At 46.5% G+C, this 27,260-nt stretch overlaps 1 protein-coding gene and 3 pseudogenes across 2 annotated transcripts; 2 read left to right on the forward strand and 2 right to left on the reverse strand.

Moving 5' to 3' along the window:
• The first annotated feature begins 231 nt into the window (after window positions 1-231).
• LOC102856980 (cytochrome P450 2A13-like) lies at window positions 232-8,177 on the forward strand. Of its 2 annotated transcripts, XM_006901251.1 has the most exons (9): window positions 232-460; window positions 695-857; window positions 3,043-3,192; window positions 3,378-3,538; window positions 4,067-4,243; window positions 5,429-5,570; window positions 6,483-6,670; window positions 7,250-7,391; window positions 7,966-8,177. In XM_006901251.1, the coding sequence occupies exons 1-9, from the start codon at window positions 281-283 to the stop codon at window positions 8,145-8,147; spliced, it is 1,485 nt and encodes a 494-aa protein (XP_006901313.1). In that variant the 5' UTR covers window positions 232-280; the 3' UTR covers window positions 8,148-8,177. The 2 variants fall into 2 exon arrangements, with proteins under 2 accessions (XP_006901313.1, XP_006901314.1); XM_006901252.1 differs by lacking the exon at window positions 695-857 and having other exon boundaries at window positions 281-470; window positions 7,966-8,147.
• Window positions 8,178-12,653: 4,476 nt separating this feature from the next.
• Window positions 12,654-16,700, reverse strand: LOC102873084 (annotated as a pseudogene).
• Window positions 16,701-17,085: 385 nt separating this feature from the next.
• LOC102873491 lies at window positions 17,086-18,264 on the reverse strand (annotated as a pseudogene).
• Window positions 18,265-24,035: 5,771 nt separating this feature from the next.
• On the forward strand, window positions 24,036-26,847 carry LOC102873898 (annotated as a pseudogene).
• Window positions 26,848-27,260: the final 413 nt, after the last annotated feature.

Raw genomic sequence — 27,260 nt, forward strand, 5'->3', positions numbered from 1 at the left:
CCAAACCTAAGAGGCTCTCCTGTCCAGATACTCCAGAACTTGCTCCCCTCACCTGAGATGGGACTCACTTACCATTAATCCGTCTGGAAGTCTCCCCCCACCTCCACCCCTTGCTGTCTGTGTGCCAAGCTAGGAGAGGTGCCTGGTGGTGTGGAGTGTGGTTGGGAGGTGACATGAGACAATTACATAAGCAGGACCAAAGTCCTCCTTTCGCTCCTAATATAAAGGCAAACCAGCCCAAGGCATCAGTGTCCCCGGGATCGTTCCTCAAACTGCAACCATGCTGGCCTCAGGGCTGCTGCTGGTGGCTCTGCTAGCCTGCCTGTCTGTAATGATCCTGATGTCTGTCTGGCGACAAAGGAAGACGTGGGGGAAGCTCCCCCCGGGGCCCACTCCACTGCCCTTCATCGGGAACTACCTACAGCTGAACACAGAGCAGATGTACAATTCCCTCATGAAGGTATCAGGAGGCAGGGTGACAGGTGGGATGGGGCTGGGGATGGGGGAAGACTGAGGCAGAGGACTGACCAGATTAAACCCAAATCCTAAAGCAGCAGAGTTTTAAAGGTTCAGCAGCAGGAGCCCATGTAAGACAGACCAAACCTTGGGACAGTTAGCCACTTGATTTACCAGAACTTGAGGGCAATGGACCCTGGGTACACTCCCTCTAACCCATGCCACCCATTCCCCTCAGCTCAGAGAGCACTATGGTCCTGTGTTCACCATCCACCTGGGGACCCGGCGGATCGTGGTGCTGTGCGGATATGATGCTGTAAAAGAGGCTCTGGTGGACCAGGCTGAAGAATTCAGTGGGCGAGGCGAACAAGCCACCTTCGACTGGCTCTTCAAAGGCTATGGTGAGGGGTCCCGAGTGGGGGACTGTGGTCAGGCTGGCTGGACGACCTCAGTGTCCCTAGCCTTCTCCCCGTGACTCACTTGTCCACTCCAGTCTGCAGCAGACTCTTCTGTCAGGTCCCCTCCTTCCCAGCCCTCCTCACTGTAAACGCTTCCTGGTCTGTCTCTAACCCGTTTCAGACTTCTTGTGGCTCCATTTCTCTGTCTTTATCTCTCCAATTCTCATAAGTTGGCTCGTCTTTCTAGTGTGCAATTATACAATGCTGTTGTGTGCCATCAAGTCAGACCAACCTATAGCTGACCCTCCAGAAGGTTTTCAGAGACAGAAAATTGCACAGGAGATTATCCAAGAAGCAAACTTTCTTGTTTTTACTAATCTGAAGGGAACAATGTCACTATTTCCCCTCCTTTCACATCAAAGATTCTGCTACTTGGGAGGGTAGAGATCGGTCTCTCTCCCAGAGCCCCAGCAACTTCTCACAGAATCAAAGTGTCTTTTCAAATTTACAGTCACTGATAGGGGTGCATACCCCGCAAGCCGGTAGGCAAGGGCTTGTTTGTGCTTATTTACTATATCCTGTGTATCACCACACATTAGTAAATAATGGTTCCCTATGTTGTTGTTGTTGTTATGTGACGTCCAGTCGCCTGCGACTCATAGCGACCCTATGTACAACAGCCCTAAACTCCGCTCTGTCCTGTGCCAATCGCACTGTCTCTGACACTCCCATCCTGATTATCCCAGTCACTGAATCGATCCACCTCATAGAGGGCCTTCCTCTCCTGCGCTGTCCCTCCACCCTCCCAAGCATGATGTCCTTCTCCAAGGACCGGTCTCTCCTCACAACATGTCCAAAGTATGTTAGACAGAGCCTCAGAATCCTTGCCTCCAAGGAGCCACCCGGTTTAACCCTTTCCAGGACAAATCTGTTTGCTTTCCTAGAAGTCCATGGTATTCTCAATACTCTTCTCCAGCACCACGGCTCAAAGGCATCAATTCTTCTTCTATCCTCCTTGGTCATTGTCCAACTCTCTGATGCATAACAAGTGATTGCAAAAACCATGGCCTGTATCAGACGCACCTTAGTCTCCAAAGAGATACCATTGCTCTTCAGCACTTTATAGAGGTCCCTAACAGCAGACTTTCCCATGGCAATGCGCCTTGTAATTTCCTGGCTGCTGGTGCCAAGACTGTTATAGATCAGTAAAAAAAAAACTGCTCCCAACAGATTTTCTTGGCATTTGTTTGGGGCCCTGGACTTCTGTAAATCTATTTCTCTCATTTTCTGAAAGCATTTGGGGAGCTTTAATGGCCTAGTGGCAAGGGAGCTCTGGTGGCCTAGTGGCAAGAAGCTACTCTGCAATCATGAAGGCCCTCGGTTCGAATCCACCTGCGGCTCGGTGGGAACAAGATGTGCAATCTCCTCCCTTGCAATCGATTAACTGCCTCTGAAAACCTGCTAGAGGGTCAGTTATGGGTCGGTTTTGACTCCCAGTACACAACAACAACAACAACAACAACGACCTAGAGGATAAATGATAAAGACAGGTGGTTTAAATCCTGCCAGTTGCTTCTAGGGACCCTTTGCCCTTGAGATTTACAGCCTCTGAAAACGCTCTGGAGGCTGAGCCACAAGTCAGTTCTGACCCAAGGACACCCAAGGGCACAACAATGACAACGCTTCTCTGTGGTTGACTATCCCTCCTGTCTTATGATCTTACACTTTCTACCTCATAAACCCTGCGGCTTGGTGTCCTGGTAACAATTTCCAGACCTCGGCTCTATTTTCCTTTCTCCCCCATCTGTCCTCTCCAGCTCAGTTTCAAAACTCTCTCGCTATTCCTCTCAGTCTCTCAGCTCTCGATGTATTTCTCCCTTTCCTCCTCGAGATCTCTCGCTCTTCACACACGAAACTGTTTCTCTCTGCTGCTCTGTATTACCTGTCTCTATCTCTATCTCTTCTTCCATTTGGCTCTCTTCCTCTTTCGGTGCTTTCTCGAATCTCTGATGAGCTGCGCGCGCTCCTGCTCACGCTCCACCCAGCTCTTTTATGGCACTGAATCCTTCCCACCTGGGTCTCTGGCCCTCTCCCCTCCACCCTCTTCCCTCCCCGAAGCCCCCAGGCTGGTCTCTGGCGCACCCCTCCCCTCTCTGACCTCTGCACCGCTCTGCACCTCCCTCCCCAGGCGTGGCGTTCAGCAACGGCGAGCGCGCCAAGCAGCTGCGGCGCTTCTCCATCACCACCCTGCGGGACTTCGGCGTGGGCAAGCGAGGCATCGAGGAGCGCATCCAGGAGGAGGCGGGCTTTCTCATCGAGACCTTCCGGAACACACGCGGTGAGCGGAGACCCCGGGGGTGGAGGGGAAGGCGACGAGGAAAGGAATACTCTGCCGGAGGGACCTCCCAGCAGGGCTCCAGGCTGGGAAAGGTTCTCAGGTCCAGGATCTGATCACGCCACTGTCTTAAACTGACACTCACTCTCCCCAACCTCCGTCTTGCCTTGTCCCTGTGCCTCTTCCAGGAGCCTTCATCGACCCCACCTACTTCCTGAGCCGCACTGTGTCCAATGTCATCAGCTCCATCGTCTTTGGGGACCGCTTTGACTATGAGGACAAAGAGTTCCTGTCACTCCTGCGTATGATGCTGGGAAGCTTCCAGTTCACAGCTACTTCCACCGGACAGGTACCCTGGCTCAGAGGAGCCTGTCTTAATCATGCCCCTACACTACCTCCTCCCCCACCCCATGAGCCCCAAACTCCTTTCCAAGGAAGGTTGTGCCCTAAACCACTCCCCACTGGTACACCCTATACAGCCCACTTAAAAAGAGCTGAACACCTGAATAGTTGCCCCCCCAAACCAGCCCTGATTTAATACCTGAACAGCTGTTGCACAGAAGCTCCCAATCTTAAAAGCTTAAATATAAATACAGACAAGTGTCCTCAAACTAGGCCCATCTGAGTGTCTAAACACCTGGACTGTTGACCTCTTAACCTATCCTCACCTGAACATCTAAATAGCTGGATCTGGGCCCCAGTTCATCTCATGTACATGTTTCAACAGGTGCTCACACCCTGAGCCCACCTGATAACTTAGATCTGTGCTTCCATCAAGTTACCTGGGCACATGCCTGGAACTCCTGACCCATCAGATCCCACCCACTGACTTCTGTCCTTTCTCTCCTGTCGTCTGTCTTATCCTCCCTGCCTCCAGCTCTATGAGATGTTTGCCCCAGTGATGAAACATCTCCCAGGGCCACAGCAACAGGCCTTCAAGGAGCTGCAGGGACTCGAGGACTTCATAGTTAAGAAGGTGGAGCAGAACCAGCGCACACTGGACCCCAACTCCCCACGGGACTTCATTGACTCCTTCCTCATCCGCATGCGAGAGGTGCGTGTGGCTGGCAGCCCATGCAAGTAATGATGGTGTTGTTTTCCAAAGCTAGGCAGCAGGAAATCAGGCTGGGCCCATTCCGATTTAGCCCCTTATCATAGTAACTTGATTATAATTAACTGTCACCATCCCATCGGCTGCACCCTCACCCATGACAGGGTCTTTGCATGTGAATCATCATCATGCATTTCTGTTGTACTACCGTGTTTGCTGGCTGGTATCAATGGTTACATACTGGGCTACTAACCAAAAAAATCAATGGTTCAAATCTATCCAGAGGCCCCTTGGAAGAAAGACCTAGTGATCTACTTCTGAAAGGTCACAACCATGAAAGCCCCTATGGTGGGCAGTTTCTATGATTGCAGTGAGTTGGAAATGACTCAGTGGCAACTAGTGTGTGTGTGTATGTGTGTGTGTATGTGTGTGTGTGTGTGTGTGTGTGGTTTCTTGTACTGTGGGACTCCTTGAAGGCCATCGTCATGTGACTCTGATTTTACAAATAAAGAAACTGGGGAGCAAAGAGCCTAGTGACCTGCCTGAGCTCACACAGGAAATGGCAGTGTCTAGCTCAAGCCCCCGTCTCCCGCCCCTGCAGCTGGTGCTCCTAGCTGCCACATACTCTCTTACCTTCTGCATCCCGGTTAGCAGGCACACCTGTGTGGCCAGGTGGCCTAGTTTACTGTTTGACTGTGGAGTGTCCCCATCCCCATCTAGTTGACAGTTGCCCATCTGTGTAAGGAAGGAGATGGTGCTTTGTGGAGTCTACAGTTCAGGGTAAATGGATCAAAGGAGGAGAGTCCTTCACACGAAGTGTCAAGATCAGCTGCAGGATGCTGTCCCTAAAACCATGTGTGGAGAACTCTGAATTCATTCTCTGAATATTTGTCCCTCCTTCTTACTCTCTCCCTTTCTCACCTTCTCTAACTATTCTTACCTATATATCCCCATGAATAGTGATAATTAATGAGTGGGCAAGGAGCCAGGTAATAAAATACAGGGGCCAAGCTGAGAGATCTTAGGGACTAGAGGGAGCTGCCGGGTCTGGGGGTCCCTGTTCCTCCTTGTGTCTAAAGAAAAGCTGACTTAGGGCATCGAAGAGAGAGGCAGGTGCATAGGGAAAGCCCTCACAGGGTCCTGCGGGGGTGGTGAGTGGGCTTGGCCTGAAGTCCCCTCTCTCCACAGGAGAAGAAGAACCCCAACACGGAGTTCTACATGAAGAACCTGGTGCTGACCACGCTGAACCTCTTCTTTGCGGGCACTGAGACCGTCAGCACCACCTTGCGTTACGGCTTCCTGCTGCTCATGAGGCATCCAGAAGTGGAGGGTGAGGCTGGAGGGAGTGGTGTCTCTGACTCAGACATTCCCAGACTCTCGGGTCCTCAGACACCCCCTGCTAATCAAAGAAAAGCTGATACTTTGCTGGCAGGGACCAGTCAAGTTTCACCCACTGTCAACATTTTGAAAATGGCTGGGATGCCAGGTCCTCTGCTCAGTCCACGAGGAACCCCACTGTCCTCTATCTCCTCCAGCAATGTGTATTCACTGGACTCAACAGTTCCACTCTGAATGGATGGTTTAGTGGGTAAGAACTTGTGCTGCCAACCCACAGGGTTGTTGTTGTTGTTGTGTGCCATTGAGTCAGAACGACCCATAGCTGACCCTCCAGTGGGTTTTCAGAGGCGGTTATTGCATGGAGGAGATTTTTTAGACTTCTCCCATGTAGCAGTGGGTGGATCTGAACCACATGCCTTTGGGATTGCAGCACAACTTCACCACTAGGCCACCAGAGCTCCCAAACTCAAAGGATAGGCAGTTCAAATCCACCAGCTATTCTGCTGGAGAAAGATGGGCATTCGCCTCTTGTGCAATTTACAGCTGCCGAAAATCCACTAAAGAGTTAGCTGAGTTGGTTTCAATTAAATGACAATGAGTTTGGGTTCTGATCTCTATGTTAGAGGTAACCTGGGTGGCACAAAAAGTTAAGCATTTAACTATTAGCTAAATGGATGGTGGTTTGAACTTGGAAGATGTGTGTGGTGAGCTACTTCCAAAAGGCCAAGCCTTGAAAATCCTGTGGGGCAGTTCTGCTCTGTACACACGGGGTTGCCACATGCTGAAATTAACAGCACAGCGAGTAATCACAGCAGCAGTGTCTGTGTTGTATCAATGTCAAATGTTTTCCTCATCATCTCTATCCTGAGCCCTTGATCTAAATGCACCTTCCCTTCTCCACCAGCCAAGCTGCATGAAGAGATTGACCGGGTGATTGGCAAGAACCGTCAGCCCAAGTTTGAGGACCGGGCCAAGATGCCCTACATGGAGGCAGTGATCCACGAGATACAAAGATTTGGAGACATGATCCCCATGGGCTTGTCCCGCAGGGTCACCAAGGACACCAAATTCCGGGACTTCCTCATCCCTAAGGTGCTGCCCCCACTTGGCCCACAGACACTCCCCCAAACCTGTGACCCTTGCACCTTTGGATTCTTTACAATATGTGTTCCATTCTGTCATTCAAAGACTTTCCCAACCACCTTCAGCCTTCCCACTCAAGAACTCTAATACCTGTAACCCCGAATTTCTTGCCCTGGGAGTCATGAACTCAAGGTATTCTCACACTTCATGCCTCAGGAGATATGAACCCATTCTCCCGATCCTCTTAGAAGACACCTCATGGCTCCCCAATTTTCCATTTTCAAGAGGCATGAACTCTCTGTTATCCAAGTTTTCTAGCTGAGGGAACATGAACGCATGGGCTTATTTCTCCAGAGCCTCAGGAGCTAGAACCTACATCTTCAGACTTTGTCTCAGCAAAGCTAAACCACCAAGCATCCTGTCTCAGTAGACAAAACCCTCATATCTCTCAGACCTCTGAGTAGTACCTCTGGTCCCAGCCCTCATTTTTCCTCACCCCCTCTCCTTCCAAATCCCAGACTTACCTCCTGATCAAACCACCTCTCTCTCATCTCATTTTACAAAATCTCCTTTCCTCCTCCCCACCAGGGCACTGAAGTATTCCCCGTGCTGGGTTCTGTGCTAAGAGACACCAAGTTCTACTCCCATCCCAACGATTTCCACCCCCAGCACTTCCTGGATGAGAAAGGGCAATTCAAGAAGAGCGATGCCTTTGTGCCCTTCTCCATCGGTAAGAGACCCCTGTCAGCTGTCACATCACCATCCATGCCACCAGGGCTTCCCTCACCCCAGTCACTTTCTGAAATGTAGCCTAGTTATTGCTCTCTAGCCTGAAGACCCTCAGAGACGCTACCCTTGAGCCAGCCACTTGCAACCTCTATTAAGATCAAGCACAAAGCATCTGCAGCCAGTCAAAAAAAGGAAGGGTTGATGACACTATTTCTGGACATGGGAGAAAGCAAGGCCTAGAGTGAGACGTCTTTCTAAGCTCACACAACAAAGAGTCCAGATTCCTAAAAAGGAGACCGAGTAGCGCCATATTTGGAAGGAAGGGGCATCTAAAGTGCCTCCTTCTGTACCCTGGCAGGGGTCACTCCTAGCTCATCCTTATGGAAAAGTGAGTCGCAGAAAGGACTAGAGCTTTCCCAGAAAGTGTCTTAGATGATAATAACACGTCCTCCTCTCTGGGAGGTAGCGGTGGGATGAAGGGCCATGACTATCACCTGACTTCCGGTTCTCTCACATAACTTCCGGTTCTCTCATCTCACTTCCGGCTCTCACCTCACTTCCGGTTCTCTCCCCAGGCAAGCGGTACTGTTTTGGCGAAGGCTTGGCCAGAATGGAGCTCTTCCTCTTCCTTACCACCATCCTGCAGAACTTCTCCTTCAAGTCCCCGCAGTCTCCCAAGGACATCGATGTGTCCCCAAAACATGTGGGCTTTGCCACCATCCCACGCACCTACACCATGAGCTTCCAACCCCGCTGAGCAAGCCCAGTGCCTGGGCAGCGCAGGGGGTTCAGATGGGGAGAAGTGGGAGCTAGAGGGAGGGACTGAGAGCCCCAGATGAAGTGGAAAGGGGAGAGGGCTGAGGGAAAAGGAAAGTGGTTGGTGGACCAGAGAAAAGAAGAAATCCTATGAGTTCTGTTTACGTGCAAGAGGTAGATCCTTCAGAGAGTAGGTGGGAGAAGGAAAACCTTACAACTATGTTGTGCATAATACGTTGTGAATAATAATAGCCGCTTTTATTTATTAAGCAAGTGTTCTGTTGCCTCAATTCTAAAAACTTTACATACGCGTGCCACAAAGTTCACAAAGCTATAGATAGATATGCTATGCAATGCAGAACAAACAGCGTTCATACCCATTTTATAGGTGGTGCAGCCAAGGTTCAGAAAGTATCTGAAGTCGAGCAGAACACAAATACTTAAACCCAGATCTCTGCAGGAATGCCTAGACTTAACCTATAGCCCTTAAAGCAGATTGTAAAAGCCTTTCTAAATAACACAACAACTTAGTATGCTATCACACAATCTCAACAGCTCTGTTGTGGGCACTTGGCCTGGCTTCACGACCCTGTTGTTCACTCACAACTCACCTTGGATGTCTGTGCCTCTCACCAAGGAAGGCTGCTGTGTCCTGTTCAGAGTTGCATGGGAGAATAGGAATCAGATCCCTTACTGAGATGGGTGGGGAGAGAGAGGCTTTTCAGGAAATGTGGGAGAAGTTGGGATCACGGGGTGGTGCCAGAGTAGGCAGCATTCCTTTCCTTTGTGTCTTCAGCTAGGTTGAGAGCAAATAGCATCATATGACAACTCATACCCATGCATGTTGGTAAGAGGTTTACTAGAAACCTTGACTCATAATCTCAGGATTTATGGAATAACAAAGAGTCAAATCTTAGAACTGCTGCTACTGTTCCTATGTACTGTTGAGTTGGAACCGACCCATAGCTGACCCTCCGGCAGGTTTTCAGAGGCTGTTAATTTAAAGGGAGGGTGCCCACCCTTCTCTAGTGGAGCAGCTGGATTTGAACTGTATGCCTTTGGGATTGCAGTGCAGCTTTTTACCACTAAGCCAACAGAGCTTCCTGTTGTTGCTATTGCTGTTAGGTGCCATCAAGTGGACTCTGACTCACAGGGATCCTTTGACCAACAGATCTGACCTTGCCCTATTCTGCACCGTCCTCACCATCTCTGACATGTTCCAGTCCATTGTCACAGCCACTGGGTCAATTCATCTTGTTAAGGGCCTTCCTCTCGTTAACCTCCCCAGCATGATGGTTTTTTTCCCAAGGACTGTCCCCTTTTGACCACATGTCCAAAGTGTGTGAGACAAAATTTCACCATCCTTGCCTCTAAGGAGCACTCGGGGTGCATTTCCTCCAAGATAGACTTGTTTATTCTTGGCGGCCCACAGCTTATGCCCAAGTTCAAAGTTCTTAGAACTGCAGAGTTCACAATTCCAAATCCTGGAATCTCAGATTCCCAGAACCTTAGATTCCCAGCACTGTTTTAGCTCCCTGATACTTGACAGTATTGGTGCTCAAAACTTTAGCATCATGGCTTTCTCTGCTCATGAGAACCCCGTTCCCACTCCTAGAAACAAAAGTCAGTTCTCCCAGCTGAATATTCTTTTTAAGAAAGAGTGCAGTAAGGTGAAAACTAACTGGGTTCTGCCAAGGAGAGGTACCCTCAAGGGAAGACAGAATGTCCCAGGTTTAGCTTTCCAGGTGGACAAAGGAAAGGAAGAGGAATAAGTACTTGTTGCCATAGTCCTCAGATTTACACTTTAAAAGTAGAACGTGCTGAGAGAAGTCACATTCCAACTACTAACATCCAGTCCTACTTGTCCAAACAAAACCCTCTCAATTTAGGTAATCTGGAACGACCTACCCCCGACCATTGCAATGAGATTGGGACGTGAACTGCGAAGGGGAACAGACCTTTAAACTCACTGCCACTGAAGTTGAAACCAACACATAGCTCACATTCCAGTGGGTTTTCAGAGGCTGTAAATCACACAGGAGGAGCATACCCATCTTTCTCCTGCAGAGCAGCTGGTGGATTCGAACCACCTGTCTTTGAGTTGGCAGCACAGTTTCTTAGCCAGTAGGCTGCCAGAGCTTCCTGTTAACTCCTTAGGCATTCATTATTATTCTTGTTATTGTTGCTGTTGAAAACATACACAAAGAAATGTAACTATTAGTAACTTCTCCATGTACAGTTTGGTGACACTGAACATGTCCTCCAGGTTGTACAATCATTCTCATCCTCCTTTTCCAAGTCGTCCTTCCCTGCTAACACAAGCTCACCACCCTCTGATTTCCTATCTGATCTTTCAAGTTGCTGTTGTTGACATGACTCCATATAATAAAGCTTGAAAGAGGGTGATGCCCAGGCAGACAGTCTCTACTCTTTCATTCCCATGGAATCTCTTCTAACTCACAGCCGATCCTCCTTCCATATAGTTCCCAAGGTTTTCAGTCAAATGGGAGGATATTATCCATCTTTCTCCTTCATAGTGGCTGGTGAGTTCAAGCCACAACTCCCTGTGGACTCCACCAGAGCCCATTCTTTACTCAGCAACAACTTATTATCATTGAATCAGAACTGACTCATAGCTCAACCTCCAAATGATTTTCAGGAGGCTGTAAAGCACATGGGAAGCTATTGTCTATCTCCCATGGATCCACTGGTGAGTTCGAACCAGCAGAGAGGAGCCACCTTTGGGTCAGTAGCACGACTCCCCAGAGGCCACACCACCAGAGTCTTGATGAGCTAAGTTAAATAGTTTACCAGCTGAATGGGATTCTTTACTGTTATTAAGTGTGATCAAATTGACTATGACTCATAGAATCTTATAAAATAATGGATCTGAACCTTGTCTTATCCTGTGCTCTCCTCATCATCTCTGATATAGTTCAGGCCATTGATTCTAGGGCGCTCTGGTGGCCTAGTGGTAAGAAGCTGCACTTCAGTCCCAAAGGCGTGAGGTTGGAATCCACCAGGAGCTCTGTGGAAGAAGAATGGGCAATCTCCTCCCATGAGATTTACTGCCTCTGGAAGGTCAGCTGTGGGTCATTCTGACTTGAGAGCACACAACAACAACAGCAGTGATTCTTTACTGTTGTTGTTGTTATGTGTCATTGAATCGTCTGCGACTCATAGCAACACTATGTACAACAGCCCTAAACCCTGCTCTATCCTGTGCCAGTTTCACTGTCTCTGACACACCCACCACGATTACCCCAGTCACTGAGTCAATCCACCTCATAGAGGGTCTTCCCCTCCTGAGCTGTCCTTCTACCCACTCAAGCATGATGTCCCTCTCCAAGGACTGGTCCCTCCTTACAACATGTCCAAAGTATGTCAGACGAAGCTTCAGAATCTTTGCCTCTGAGGAGCAGCCTGGTTTAACCCTCTCCCGGATGAACCTGTTCATTTTCTTGGCAGTCCATGGTATAGTCAATACTCTTCTCCAACACCACAGCTCAAAGGCATCAATCAATTCTCATTCTGTCATCCTTAGTCATTGTCCAGCTCTCTGAAGCATAGCAAGTGAGTGCAAAGACCATGGCCCATATTAGGTGTACCTTAGTCTCCAGAGTGACACCATTGCTCTTCAGTACTTTGGAGAGGTCCCTATCAGCAGACTTTCCTATCTAGCTAAACTAAATTCTTGACTGTTCTTGGAAGGTGCCAAGGAGTCTACTCTTGTTGTTCATTATTAGGTGCCTTCGAGTCAAGTACAACTCACAGCGACCTATGAAGAATAAATCTACACCCTGTCCTGTCATGTGCCATCATCATCTTGAGCACATTGCTGCAGTCACTGTGTTAATCCATCTTGTTGAGGGTCTTGCTCTCTTTCACTGACCTTCCACCTTTCCAAGCATGATGTCCCTTTCCTAGAAACATGCCCAAAGTATCTGAGACAAAGCTTTTTCTTCGTTTTTATCTTCAGAATTTTTATTAACAGGATCTGGAGGGGCCAATCAACATCCAACTGATAAAAAACCCAATAGAGAAAAACTGACACAATAGTGATAAAGTTAAAAAGGGGGGAGCAATGTAATGTTTCTGTGCATCTTCATAAAAATAAAGATGACCCATCACATATTTACAGTACATTGTCCCCTGTAGTCTATCTGTGTATCTAAATGAAGCTCCAGGCTTTAAAAAGCCACATTAGGGGAGCTCTGGTGGCCTAGTGGCAAAGAGCTGCAACTACAATCCCAGAGGCACACGGTTCGAATCCACCAGATGCTCTGCCGGGAAGGAGGGACAATCTCCTCCTGTACCAGTCAGATCTGATTTGATGGTACACGCACACAAAAATAATAAAAAAATTTTTTTTAAAAAAAGCCACATTGGACTTAAGCCCAATTCATAGTATTCTCAGGTGGAAGACATAATACTTTACTTACAAATATCATTGGTGCCATTATTAAACAGAACTTTTGCACCTGGCAACAGAACCTTCTGCAATCTCTCATTCATTTTCTTTGGAGGGTTTGTTTTTCTAAATCAACCACAACACTTAATTTATTTCTATTAAGCAATTTAAAAGGACTATTGTAGCCTGCAGTATAGTAAACTTATTAATCAAAAACCTTTCCTTCTTTCCTCAGAAGATTTGCTAATGTCAAAAGCTGTTCTTCATTCTTTTGGACACTAGAGAAACCATCGAAAGACCGAACAAACAGAGTCATCTCAGCTCCGTCTTCAATGAAGAAATCTGACTCACGGGCTTGGGCGGATCACACTACAGTTTGGAGGGAAATGTGTTGTGTACCGTGGAGTCGGAACCTACCCATAGCTGACCCTTCGATGGGTTTTCAGAGGCAGTTAATCACAAGAGAGGAGATTGCTCATCCTTCTCCCACGGAGCGGCTGGTGGCCTCGAATCACGTGCCTTTGGGATTGCAGCGCAGCTTCCTGCTACTACACCATCAGGGCCTGGCTGCACATAGTTTGTCACAGGAGCAGTCATCTTTATTTTCATCTCTTTCCCCTTTTTTTCCCAATTTAGTTTGTTTATTTTTCATTTCAATGAACATCTACAGAGATTTTGGAACTCCATTCATTCATTGTTGCACCCTTCTCCACGCACAAACCCCTCCCCGCTCCTCCTCTTTCCCGTTTTTGTCTTCGATGTAGCTATGGAGCTTTGTCAAGCCAGTCTGGATGGCTTAGTCCATAGATTCCACTGCCGGACAATAGTGATGGGACCTCATAACTCCAGAGCTGGGGACCTGCGTCCTCGGGGACCCTCCAGTCCGGCGTCTGCAGGGCCTGGGCAGCTGCGCTCTCCGCCGCCCCAGAACAGCCTGGACACGCGGAGTAAAGAGCCAGCGAGCGGCGCGGGGAGAGCGTGCGCCTGGCGCGGCCTGTGGCTCTGTCGCCCTGGTGCGTGCGCACCGCCCAGAGCCGCCCAGGGATCAAAGCTTTTTCACCCTTCCCTTCAGGAGTATTTTAGCTACACTTTCTCCAAGACATATCTGTTGGTTCTTTTAACAGCCCGTGGGATACTCAGTACTCTTTTTTTTTTTAAAAAAAATTTTTTTTAGTACTCTTCTCTAAGCCAAATTGTTGTTTTAAGAAGACTTCAAGGCACCACAACAAGATAAAGGTAAACTATCAGATTGAAAAATGGGCACAGGATTTGAACAGACATTTCACCAAAGACATTCAGATGGCGAACAAACCACATGAATGTTCAAAATCCCTAGCTCTAAGAGAGATGCAAATCAAAACATCGATGAGATATCCTCTCACCCCAGTAAAAATAGCAAAATTTAACAGAACAGTAAACAAAAAATGCTGGCGAGGTTGGGGAGAAACCCTTATTCACTGTTGGTGGGAGTGTAAAATAGTGCAACCACTCTGGAAGGCAGTATGGCGCTTTCTCAAAAAGTTGGATCAAAAGATCAAAAGAACTTCAAGAAAGAACTTTGCCCCGAGAACAAAGCCCAGATGGCAGGAAGGAGTGGGACAGAAGGATTAGTGGAAATGAGAATTACAGGGAGGGATCAGGAAGAGTGTAACTACACTATAAGTATTATAATTGCTGTTGTGAAACAAAATGTCCTTGAATGGTTAATGGAAAACCAATTTGATTTGTAAAGTTTCACTTGAATCACAATTTTAAATGAAAAAAAAAGAAGCTCTAGAAATATGCACAGGAGAGTCCTTGAGTCTTTAGCTGAATACTAAGGTATGCCCATTTAGTAAACAATCTGGCTATGCAAAGAACAAATACTGGTAACAGAACCATTTCTGGTAGAATATAAACCAATTCCCTGAGCTTATGCAAGGGTACGAAACATTTGAAATCATTTGAAATCTAATCGGCCTGAGGAAAGTCTCCATTGAACTCACAAGAGCATTCAGAAGATGCATCCACAGTCAAACTAAAGAGTCCACCAGACACACCCTGACAAGCTTTAAGAATAAGCCTCCAAGTTTTCTCCAAAAGTTGGAAATAGAAATACCCCAAAATTCCACTACTGGGAATAGACCCTAAAGAAACCAGAACTGCAACTCAAGTAGATATATGTACACCCATCTTTATTGTTGCTTTGTTCACAATAACAAGGAGTTGGAAACAACCCAAGTGCCCATCAACAAACAAATGGATAGAGAAGCTGTGGTATATTCAAATAGTGGAATATTATGCAGCACTGAAAAACAAAGAACTTATGAAATATTATACAAAATGGGTGACCCTGGAGGACATTATGCTGATTGAAATATCTCAGTCACAAAAAGACAAATACTGCATAATACCACTGTTATGAGATAGGACTGACATGGGGGGTAGGGAGGAAACCAAGAAAAGAGGAGATAAATAATGCACACAGCATTGAAACAGAGGAGGGAGAGAACTATATAAAAGGAGTATACGATTAGTTATTATTGTCATGACAGGAGTCCAGAATAAGAGCTGCATAGTAAAGTGGTCCAGGGTGGGATTGGGGGCTGTATATAATGAAAGGATTTTTTTCCAAAGAAAAAAAGTGAACTGGGGGAGGGCATGTAGGGAGGGAAATGTGCAACAATGAATGAATGGAAATCCAAGTTTTCTATAAATTTTCATTAAAATCTCACTTAAAAAAAAAGAAAAAATAAGCCTCCAAGGATCAAGTTAATGAAAGAGAACATTAACGACCTGCAAAGACAAAAACTCAGCATTCTTAATTTTTTTAAGAAGAAACCCACAGTGAGGGGAGCTCTGGTGGCCTAGTGGTAAGGAGCTGCAACTACAATCCCAGAGGCACACGGTTCAAATCCACCAGATGCTCTGCCGAGGAAGGAGGGACAATCTCCTCCTGTACCAGTCAGATCTGATTTGACGTTACACTCACACAAAAATAATAAAAAATTCAAAAAAAAGAAACCCACAGTGTAGCATTTATAATATGCAGAAGCCAAAATCTGCAAACGTGTGAAGAAACAACAGATAAATGTGACCCAAAATACAACTAGAAATGACAAAGAATTCGAGAAACAGTTCAAAATAGCTTCAATTTGCTCAAAGATTTAAAGAAAAACAAATTAAGGAAGAAGCAGAAACTATAAAAAGGAATCAAATGGAAGTGCTGGTGTTGTTAGCTGCTGCCAAGACTACTCTCACCCATAGTGACCCAGTATACAATAGATAGAGACCTATGTGTATAACAGATAGAGACCTTCCCCATCCTGCACTGTCCCCACCATTGCTATTATGTTCAAGCCCTTTGTAGCAGTTGCTGTGTTAATTTGTCTTGTTAAAGATCTTCATCTTGTTTTTTGACCCTCTGCTTTCCCAAGAAAAAGTTAAAGAGAGGCAAAGATGGTTAAACAAGGCCAACTGAAAGAGATCCATATTTATTTCCATTCCCCAAAAAGGTGATCCAACAGACTGTGGAAAATGTGGAACAATAGTATTAATATCATATGCAAGCAAAATTTTGTTGGGGCTTATCAACAGATTGACAGAGCACTGCCCAAAATACAAGCTGGGTTTAGAAGAAGCCATGGCACTAGAGATATCATTGCTAACATCAGATGGATCTTAGCTGAAAGCAGAGAGTACCAGAAGGATGTCTAGTTGTGTTTTATAGACAATGCACAGACATTTGACTGTGTGGACTAGAACAAATGGTGGCTGACATTGAGAAGAATGGGAATCCCAGAATGCTTAATTATGTTCATGTGAAACTGATACCTAGACCAAGAAGCTGTCTGAACAGAGCAAGGGAACACTGTATGGATCAAAACCAAGAAAGGAATGTGTCAGGGATGTATCTTTTCTCCTCTTTACGAAGTAGAATATGACATCAGGATTCTGCATTACGCAGACGACACAACCCTGATCACTGAAACTGAGGAGGATTTGAAGCATTTGCTACAGAAAGTCAGAGACTGCAGCCTTCAATATGGATTGCATATCAACATCAAGAAAGCAAAGATCCTCACAACCAGGCCAAGAGGCAGTACCATGATGGAGGAAAGATTGAGGTGGCAATAATTTCATCTTACCTGGATCCACAATCATTACCCTTGGCACTAAGTCAGGGAATTAAAAGACAAGTTGCATTGAGAAAATCTGCTGTCAAGGAGTCTTGCCAGGGTGCTAAAGAGCAATGATGTCAGTTTAGAGACTAAGGTGCAACTGATCCAGACCACGGTCTTCTCAATTGCTTACTGTGCAACTGAGAGCTGGACAATGACTAAGGATGACAGAAGAAGAATCAAAGTCTTTGGGTTGTGGTGCTGGAGAAGAAAACTGAACAGAGCATGAACTGCCAGGAGAACAAACAGGTCAGTCTTAGAGAGGGTGAAACGATACTTCTCCTTAGAGGCAAGGATTTTTTTTTTTTTCCTTCTCCAGTGCCCAAGGTGTTTATTGGGCAGACTGGAATGGGAAAGAGGAACTGCGCCTAGAAGAAGGTGTTGGGCTCCTTGGTGATCAACCGTGGCTTGTGCTGGTGACGCAAGACCCGGTGGGGTAATGAGAATTTGATCTTGGAGTCATGGAACTGCTTGCCAACAGGCTGATGGCACTTGCTGGGTGCGATCTCTTCCACCTTCATGATCTGGATGGAGTGGGCTTGGGCACAATGCCAAGTGTCACTGGATCACAGTGCTTGCTGTGGTCAGGTCCCGGCACTGCCGGTACATGTTGTGGGTCCCACTGTGAGAGTCGTGGTGCAGCCAGGTGTCAAAGTTCTTCTCGCTCAAGTCCTTCACCTGCCCACAGTACACAATCTCCCCAGAAGACTTGATCTTCTTCAACTGTGACAAAAAGTCCCAGAAGTGAGACTTGGTGACCATATGGTTGGGGGACGAAGATGTACATTGCCGTAAAGCAGTGGTGTCCGACACTTGTGGGTGGGCAGGCAGTGCCCCACCGCTTTGTACTCACGTAGTGTCCCTGAGATCTCTCAGCGCTCGCCACAACCCACAAAAGAAAGTCAAAGGCAAGGATTTTGAAACTGTGTCTCACATACTTTGGCCATGTTGCCAGAAAGGGAGAAAGAAATGCATGAGGAATTGCAAGTTTACACAGCAAAAAATAAGAAAAGGAAGGCACAAAGAGACACACATAAGACACAGGTCTCAGAGGCAGACGTGAGTACGTAGACTGTCATTAATCAGCATTCATCTAGATACATAAGTAGACAAGCAAGGTAAACAGATACAGGCAGATGAAGGGAGTGACATTTATGACCACATGTGGGTTTATCAGATGATAATTCTACATGCATATCTGTGCATATTGCAAATATATTCACATATATGGTAGAACCAACAGATATTTGTTAATATGCACAGTCGAGTCAATTGTTAAGACTTTTTAAAAAAATTATTATTATTATTATTATTTTCTTTTGTGTACCGTCAAATCAGATCTGACTGGTACAGGAGGAGATTGTCCCTCCTTCTTCAGCAGAGCACCTGGTGGATTCGAACCATGCACCTCTGGGATTGCAGTGCAGCTTCTTGCCACTAGGCCACCAGAGCTCGATCGTTAAGACTCTTAACAATCCTACACCCAGCAGGTGGAACCATGCTCTGCTCTTCACAGTCCTCATCGGCTCTGATATACGTGAGCCCATCGTTAGATTGTGTCAGTCCATCTTGTTGAGGGTCTTCTCTTTCTCGGATCCTCCACATTGCCCAGGACAATGTCTGTTTCCAAAGCCTGGCCTTCCCTCCTCCACATGTCCAAATTATATGAGAGAAGTGTCACCAATGGGCAAGAAAGAAAGGAGGAGTACGAATGGTGAACTAAGAGGAATTGAGTAGAGTGCTGTTACATTGAAGGAATTGTACCTAATGTCACAAAACAAATTCTGTGTGAATTGTTGAATGGAAAAGTCATCTGTTCTGTCAAATTTTGCTGAGACCAAAAAAAGAAAAGGGACTCAAAACAACTATGAGATATCATCTCACTCCAGTCAGAATAGCAAAATTTAACAAAACAGCAAGCAACAAACGCTGGTGAGGTTGTGGAGAAACGGGAACCCTTATTCACTGTTGGTGGGAGTGTAGAATGGTGCAGCCACTGTAGAAGGTGATATGGCGCTTTCTCAAAAAGTTGCAAGTAGAGATACCATCTGACCCAGCAATTCCACTACTGGGAATATACCCCAAAGAGACCATGTCTGCCGTCCAAGCAGGACAAATATTGCATAGGGCCACTGTTGTAAAACAGGACTGACATCAGGGTTGGGGGGAGACTGAGAAAGATGGGTTCAATAATGTACACTGCATTGAAACAGATGAGGGAGAAAACTGTTTAAAAGGGATATGTGATTAGGTATTTTTGTCATGACAGGAGTCCAGAGCGAAGGCTGCATGATGGAGTGGACCTTGGGGGAAGGATTGTAAAACCATGAAAGAAATTTTCTTTTACTTTTCCAAGATGGACGTGTACTGGGTGGGGGGAGGGTTAGGAGGGGAGAAAAGTGCAACAATGCATGAATGGAAATCCAAAGCCTTTGTAAATTTTCATTGAAATTAATAATAAAAAAATTTTTTTAAAAGGGGCAATGAATTCTTGCCAGGCCTCCAGTCCACACAGATAGGAAGAGATGGAGTTAGGGTCCTCACTCACCCCAAACAAACATAATCACTGTAATCCCCAAACTGCCACAAATTCCAAAACAAACAGGAGGGAAGTTGAGTGTAGCTACAAACAGCATTTAAGGTGTGGAAAGAATTGTATTCCTGCTGTCAGTGCCTGGATCCTTCTTGTTTAGACTGGTGCTGCTTGGGTCAGACTCCAGACCTCTGGGGAGGTGCCCCTCCCATCCAACAACATTCAGGTTTAATGTCAACGGAATGGCAGCAATGCCAAGAGGCCTGGCAGGGATGCTGGGCTCTTGCTCAGACTCATCTCCAAGTGCCTGTGTCCTAGGACCCCAACTTACTCTTCTGTAAAGTGAGGACAAGAAGATCTGGTGGTTAAATTTTCAGTATTGAATGTACCATGGACTGCCAAGAAAACAAACAGATTCATCCTAGAGAGGGTTAAACCAGGCTGCTCCTTGGAGGCAAGGATTCTGGGGCTTCGTCTGACATACTTAGGACATGTTGTAAGGAGAGACAGGTCTTTAGAGAGGGACATCATGCTGGGCAGAGTGGAGGGACAACGCAGGAGGGAAAGACCCTCTATGAGGTGGATTGATTCAGTGACTGGGGTAATCGGGATGGGTGTGTCAGAGGCAATGAGATTGGCACAGGATAGAGCAGGGTTTAGGGCTGTTGTACATAGGGTCGCTATGAGTCCCAAACGACTCGATGGCACATAACAGCAAGAACAACCAAAAGGTCAATGTTTGGCCCCCATCAGCTGGAGAGAGATGCTGCAGTCTGCTTCTGTGAAGATTCACAGCCTTGGAAAGGCACTGGGGCCCTTTTACTGTGGTAGCATAATCCATAGAGAGCTCTGCTGGTAACCCAAAGCCCATGCCTCTCTGCTGGTTCAAATCCACCAGTGACTCCACTGAAGAGAGATGGGGAATCTCCTTTGGTGGGATTTGTAGGTTCGGAAATACAAGAGAGGGTTAGATATGAGTCAGTTCTGACTGAAAAGCAATGAAGGAGTCATAGAGCCATTATGGGTCAGAACCAACTGGACAGGACCCAGGAACAAAGTGGGCATGGACATGGCACTGCTGCCCCCTTGTGGTCCTAACGGGAAAACCAAAAACTCCTCTTACTCAATTTGCAAACAAAGCTCTGAGCTCTGGTGGCCTTGGCTATAGAGAGCTATGCTGTTGTTAATCCAAAGGCAGCACTTCTCTGGCGGTTCAAATCCACCAGCAGCTCTGAAGGAGAAGGATGGGCAGCCTCTTCACAAGTGATTGACAGCTGGAAACTAGCTGGAGGGTCAGCTATGAATTAGTTCAAACTTAAAGGTGAAGAGAATGAATGGAAGAGGAGAAGGGAAGTAGGGACACTTTCAAGACGTCTTCCTGAAGCAAGCTGAGAAATCTCTAGATTTGAAGTCTCTGAACAAAGTGCCACCTCAGGATTCTTAACTTCAGAGGTTTATCTTCCCAGGGTTAGCACATGTTGGATTAAGTTTTGTAAGGCATGATGCAGGAGGATTCTAAGCACTTCTGAAATCTGTTTGTTGGAAACATTTGAAAAATATTTGGGAGCGTACAAATTTGAATTTGGCAGTGGTGTTGTTTTGGGGATAGCAGATCTCAGCAGGCTAATAAAGAGGTGAACAACTCTTGTAAAATGGGACTGACATAGGGGCTTGGGAGGGAGACGGAGAAAGATGGGATAAATTATGTATACTGCATTGAAACAGATGAGGGGCAGAACAGTTTAAAAGGGGTATGTGATTAGGTATTAATGTCATGACAGGAGTCCAGAATGAAGGCTGCATAGTGGAGTGGACTTGGGGGGAGAGATTGTATAACAATGAAAGAATTTTTCTTTTACTTTTCAGAGAGAAGAACGAATTGGAGGGGAGGGGTGGGCAGGGAGAAAAGTGCAACAATTAATGAATGGAAATCCAAAATCTCTGTAAATTTACATTAAAATGAATAGTAATAATAATAATAAAAGATGGGGGAAAGAGAAGTGAACAACTAGGGCTGTTCAATACACAGAAGGAATTTAAAAATTATTTGTATTAATAGGAGGCAGATAATAATTTTTTTCTTCATTTAGTGTGATAATTGATGATCAGGATGATTTTTACTCAAATTCTTTAAAATATTTAAAATCATGCATGTTACACAAGTGATTTAGAAGGATTAGCACAAATCTGGTTCCTATGGGGTGGGGTGGCTTTAAACATGTCCCAAGAGTCCAGCTTTGCAAAACTGCTGTAGTACTCTAGCATCTCTAACATCAACTCTTCCTTCTCCTCAATCTTTGTGCCTGGAGATGGTAAAAGAGGGATGGAGAGAAGTCGATTCATTGAATCACTGATCCTTACAGCCAGACTCAACGAATCAGAAAGTGAACTCTCAGAACACATCTATTTTAGAATCAAGGAGTCTTAGGACAACAGAGTCTTCAAAACCACTAAAACAGGTGCGCTCTGGTGGCCTAGTGGTAGGAAACTGCATTGCAATCCCAGAGGTGCGCGGTTCAAATCCACCAGATGCTCTGCTGAAGAAGGAGGCACAATAGCCTCCTGTACCAGTCAGATCCAATTTGACGGTACACACATAAAAAGAATAAATAAATAAATAAAAATTATTTAAAAATCCCCACTAAAACGTAGGTTTCACGAAGAGAGGATCTTTGATGAACTCTGGTGTCCTAGTGGCAAGAAGCTGCACTGCAAGCCCAGAGGAGAGTGGTTCAAACCCACCAGATCCTCTGCTGGAGAAGGAGGGGCAATCTCTTCCTGTACCAGTCAGATCCGATTTGACGGTACACACATAAAAATAATAAAAACAATTTTTTTAAAAAAGGATTTTTGCCTATTTCTTTTTTTAGCAAAACAAGCAAAAATGTTTATTAAGGTAATAAGAAAGAGGCATAGCTAGGTAAAGGTGGACTGTCCAAAAGAGTGAAAGTAAGGAAAAAAAGAAGAGGGGGGGGGATAGACCCCTGGAAAAGCAGGGATGAGCTCAGACCTTTCAGGATGCTGTCAGTCAGAAAGCAGAGCAAGAGCTGCCCATGTCTTTGTGGTGAATTCCCCAGCACGTGGCATTTATAGGCACTTGATAAGCATCTGTTGAGGTACTAAACCAGTAGGTATGGTGGTGGTGTGCCAATGAGCCACAAGTGACTCATAGTTGACCTTCCAGAAGATTTTCTGCAAAATGTAAATTTCATAGAAGAAAATTGCCTCAAAATCTCTCTCCCTCAGAGCAGCTGGTGGATTTGAATTGCGTGCCCTTGGGTTGGCAGTGCAGCTACTTACGACTAAACCACCACAGCTCCCTTGTTATTGTTGTTGTTGTGTACCATTGAGTGGAAACAAACACATAGCTGACCCTCCAGTGAGTTTTCAGAGGCAGTAAATCACAAGGGAGGAGACTGCCCATCTTTATCCTGCAGGGCGGCTGGTGGATTCGAACCATGTGTTTTCATGTTCCTAGCACAGCTCCTTACCACTAGCCCACTTTACTAAACCAGTGATCCGGCAACAATACATAGGCATACTGTTGTTGTTTTGCTTGTTATTAGATGCTGTGGGGTCGACTTCAATTCATAACGACCCTGAGGACAACAGATCTGAATTTTACCCAATCCCGAACCATCCTCACAATCTGAGGTGATTCCTATGTGGTTATCACTGTTGTTGTTGCTCTTAAGTGCTATCAAGTCGAGTACAACTCACAGTGACCCTCTGAAACAACGGGTCTGAATCCTGTCCTACCCTGTGCTGTCCTCATCGTTTCTAACACATTCGTTGCTGCAAGCACCAAGTCAACCCATCTCACTGAGACAATAAGGATGTCGGAAGACAAACTGATGTTTTCAGTTGTGGTGTTGGAGAAGATCACTGAGTATCCCATGGGATGCCAAAAGAATAAACAGGTATGCTTTGGAAAATGTACATCCAGAGTGCTCCTTGGAGGCAAAGATGCCAAAGCTTCGTCTCTCCTATTTTGGACACGCTGCTAAGAGAGGCATCCTTGAAAAAGGATATCCTATGTGATTGTTTTGTTGTTGTTAAGTGCTGTCAAGTCGCAGGCGACTCATAGCGACCCTATGAAGGAGAGTCCTTGACGCTTGGGTGCCTTTCATCCTCTCTCCAAGTTCATAGGGTTTCCGGAGGCAAGCTATTATGGAAGTGGATGCCACTCCTCCTTCCACGCTTGTTTAATTGGGGAGCTCCACCCCACTCTCAGTCCGCATTGGGTAGCCAAACCATTAACGCATTTGACACATCCGTGTCACAGTGTTCAGCCTCACAGCAACCACAAGTGACCGCGGGACGGCAGCTTGTACACCAGGGCTATACAACCTAGAGGAATGTATGTGGTAGACATCGCTAATTGATCTTGCAAGTCTATCTGCCCCTGAGAATTCTCCTCACAAAGCACCCCGGACAAGCATAACCGATTGATTGTTTTTGTCAGTGCAGATTAAATCTTTTGGCCATCCCTTCTTGAGTTCAGACAGGAGACACTGAGTTTAGTAGAAAGCAATTTGACTAGAACCCAAGTTTTCTCGCACTCTGTTATACTTTTCCCTATTCTTAAGTTCATCCTAGGCAGGAATACTCCTCTTGGTCCAGAAGACATATTCCAGATACCACCAGAAAAGAAAGGGACAGAAAACGTGGCTTATGAATGAATGGATGGATGGATGGATGGATGGATGGATGGATGGATGGAAAAGTCCTTAGTGAAATACTAGCAAACAAGCTCTAATAGTATTTAAGAGTATTATTTACACCATGGCCAAATTGAATTTATCAAGTGTAAGAATGATTCAACATACAAATATTGCTTTGGGAGAGCAGCCTGGAAGGAGGCCTAGGCCTGCGGGGCCAGTGATAGTAGGGGAGTTGGGGGCGGCCTGGGGCGCAGAGTGGAAGTCCTGGGCAGGCGTTAAGAGCTGGGCTCCCTTCCCATGGCTGGGAGCTGGCCGTGGGGCAGCGCTGACAGGCTGACAGGCCCCGGGTGTGGCCAGCAGGCCCAGGCCCTAGAGACTTAGACAAAAAGAGCGCCTGCTAGAGCAGAAGGAGCCGCAGGAGAGGCTGTGAGAGGCCGCAGCCTTGGGGAACATTCGGGGAGGTGCAGAAACTGGTGGAGAGTGGCGTGGATGTGAACTCCCAAAATGAGGTCAACGGCTAAAGAGGAAACTGAGACCCATACAGGTGAAGCCATTTTTCCAGGGTCATAGAACTTAGAATAATTAGAAGAGCTGAAGGTCAAACCTGCCATCTGACTGGAGAGCCTGCCCTCCCACAATGCCTTTCACATGCTAGGCTCAGACCTATGGGAAGCCAAATTTCATACCAAATAGTATATGAAAACCCTTGTTCAGGAATTGAAGGAATTACAAATTTATGTTAGGATTTCTCTTGTGACAGATCACAGAAAAAAAGCTGTTCCCTGCAGACAAGAGACAGCCAGGGCCCCCCTACAGAGGAAGTGTTACTACGTGTGAAATACTTCCTGAGCTAAAGCATTAGGTTGACAATAGAGGAAAATACGGCTTCATTTACAAGGATTTCTTTTTATGATTTGCTTCCCCTGATTATCAATAAACACATAGAGAGGTGTGGCTTGAGGTCCTTCAGTGGAGAACTGCTGGCCCCCTGTCTTTACTCCCTGTTTTATCTCATTCCTGGCTGTCTGGTTCATTATTAATAATGATAAAAATACTTTACCCTCAGTCTACAACACAGACCTGTTTGCCTTGGGCATGTAAATGCAACCACAGTCAGGCTGTCTCTTACCTGTTGAAGTCTGGAGCTCACAAAGAGATTCTTACCACGAAGGGAGCTGTGCCAGCTCAGCTGACGTTAAGGAGGGAAATCAGGAAGATCGTGGGAGTGGAAGACGATGATGATGATGATGACAGCTGTCCCCAGCTGAGGAAGGAGTCAGAACTGCCCATTGTTCCCAACTCTTGGGCCAACCCATCCTTCGTTTTTATATATACACCACTGCAGCAGAAGATTCAGCCCTACTGCAGAATGGGGGCTCCTCCACCCCTCCTCCTTCACCCCCTGCAGATGGCATGTCCCCATTGCTCCCTGCTGGGGTACCCCCGCCCCGTTAGGGGCCTTTCCATAGGACCACACCTCTTTGGCACTAGTTCAGAATGGGGACGTACAGCCCCCTTTGCCGTACTCAGAACATCAGAAAGCATAAAACCAGGTTCTGTCTGTCAGCCAGTCATGAGTCAGAGCTGTTCCCTATTTTCTTCTGTCCCGACCAAACCACCAATGTCTCTGGAGCCTCAAAATGGGACATACACAGGAACTGGCACCAGCATTCCAGCCATTTTTCTTCACTTGGGCATTTCCTTTTAATATGCAAGAACTGGTAATCAAGGTGAGGATTCAGAACCCATCTCTTCGAGAAAATGATTTCATTGAAATGAAATTGGACCGGCAAGAGCTCACCTACCAAGAATTTCTCAGAGGGAGTTGTGATGTGGTGTTAATCTGGATCAAGTGGAGAAGATTAGAATGTTACCCAATACCCTTTTAAGAAAGGACCAAGATGTTGTCTGACTCCAAGATTTCCAAGAGCTAGAACTTGTTTTAATGTTGTTGTTATGTGCCGTTGAGTCGCTTGCGACTCATAGCGACCCTATGTACAACAGCCCTAAACCCTGCTCTGTCCTGTGCCAACCTCACTGTCTCTGACACACCCATCCCAATTACCCCAGTCACTGAATCAATCCACCTCATAAAAGGTTTTCGTCTCCTGTACTTTCCCTCCACCCTCCCAAGCATGATGCCCCTCTCCAACATGTCCTTCCATGATGTCCCTCCTTACAACATGTCCAAAGTATGTTCTAATGATGTTGTTAAGTGCTGTTGAGTCGCAGGAGACTCATAGCAACCTTATGAAGGAAAGTCCTCAACGCTTGTGTGTCTTTCATCCTCTCTCCAGGTTCATAGGGTTTCCAGAGGCAAACTATTATGGAAGTGGATGCCACTCCTCCTTTCAAGCTTGTTTTAATTGGGGAGCTCTGTCCCACTCTCTGTCCGCAATGGGTAACCAGCCATTAATGCATTTGACACATCAGTGTCACTCACAGTGTTCAGTCTCAGGGCAACCACAAGTGACCCCTGTACGGCAAGTGGACACACCAGGGCTATACGACCTAGAGGAATGTTTGAACAGAAACAATAAAAAACAGGTCCAAGGGCCGCGGATTTAAAGTCACCCACCTTTGGCTTGGCAGCATCGCTTTCTGTCCACTGGGCCCACTGATCTCTATGTTGATGTTATTGTTAAGTACTGTTGAGTCGCAGGTGACTCACAGCGACCCTTTGAAGGAGAGTCCTCAACGCTTGTGTGTCTTTCATCCTCTCTCCAGGTTCATAGGGTTTCCGGAGGCAAGCCATTACGGAAGTGGATGCCACTCCTGCTTCCAAGCTTGTTTAACTGGGAAGCTCCACCCCACTCTCTGTCCACATTGGGTAATGATAAATGAAAATAATTTTCTGTTTTGAAAGGCTGCATCTACACTAACTGAAAGAAAGGCCTTGCTACAACAAGAGAGCTTCAAAGCGGACTTACTAATACAGCAGGGACTTTTGTGACAGCGTGACACCTCTGGGCCAAGGAGAGGCCATTGGTCTACATCAGTTCTAGCTTGGCTGCCCGGGAGGGCCCGGGTGCCACTGCGTAGTGCACACTAACACCGTCTGCCACGGTAAGACGCCCCTTCCCTCCCCAAGCAGTGGTGCCATTTCCCCAAGCCTCTTGGTGCACAATAAACCTATCGCTTGAAGTTTGAACAGCTGAGAAGTGGTCTGGGGAGGCAGAAGATGAAGGTTTCTGTAACCTGAGGGTTTTACATTAGCATGTGAGAGCCCTGAGCCTATTTCCAGCCTCTCCTGTTGATAGTGCATCCAAAAGGCTGAAACTCTCTATCCATGGTGTTGCCTGCTCACAGCTCCTGCAATGTGAACCAGCCAGAGAGGAAAACTGGG

Source organism: Elephantulus edwardii, unplaced genomic scaffold (assembly GCF_000299155.1).
Source record: "Elephantulus edwardii isolate Elephantulus edwardi_28Jun2011 unplaced genomic scaffold, EleEdw1.0 scaffold00315, whole genome shotgun sequence".
Lineage (NCBI taxonomy): Eukaryota > Metazoa > Chordata > Mammalia > Macroscelidea > Macroscelididae > Elephantulus > Elephantulus edwardii.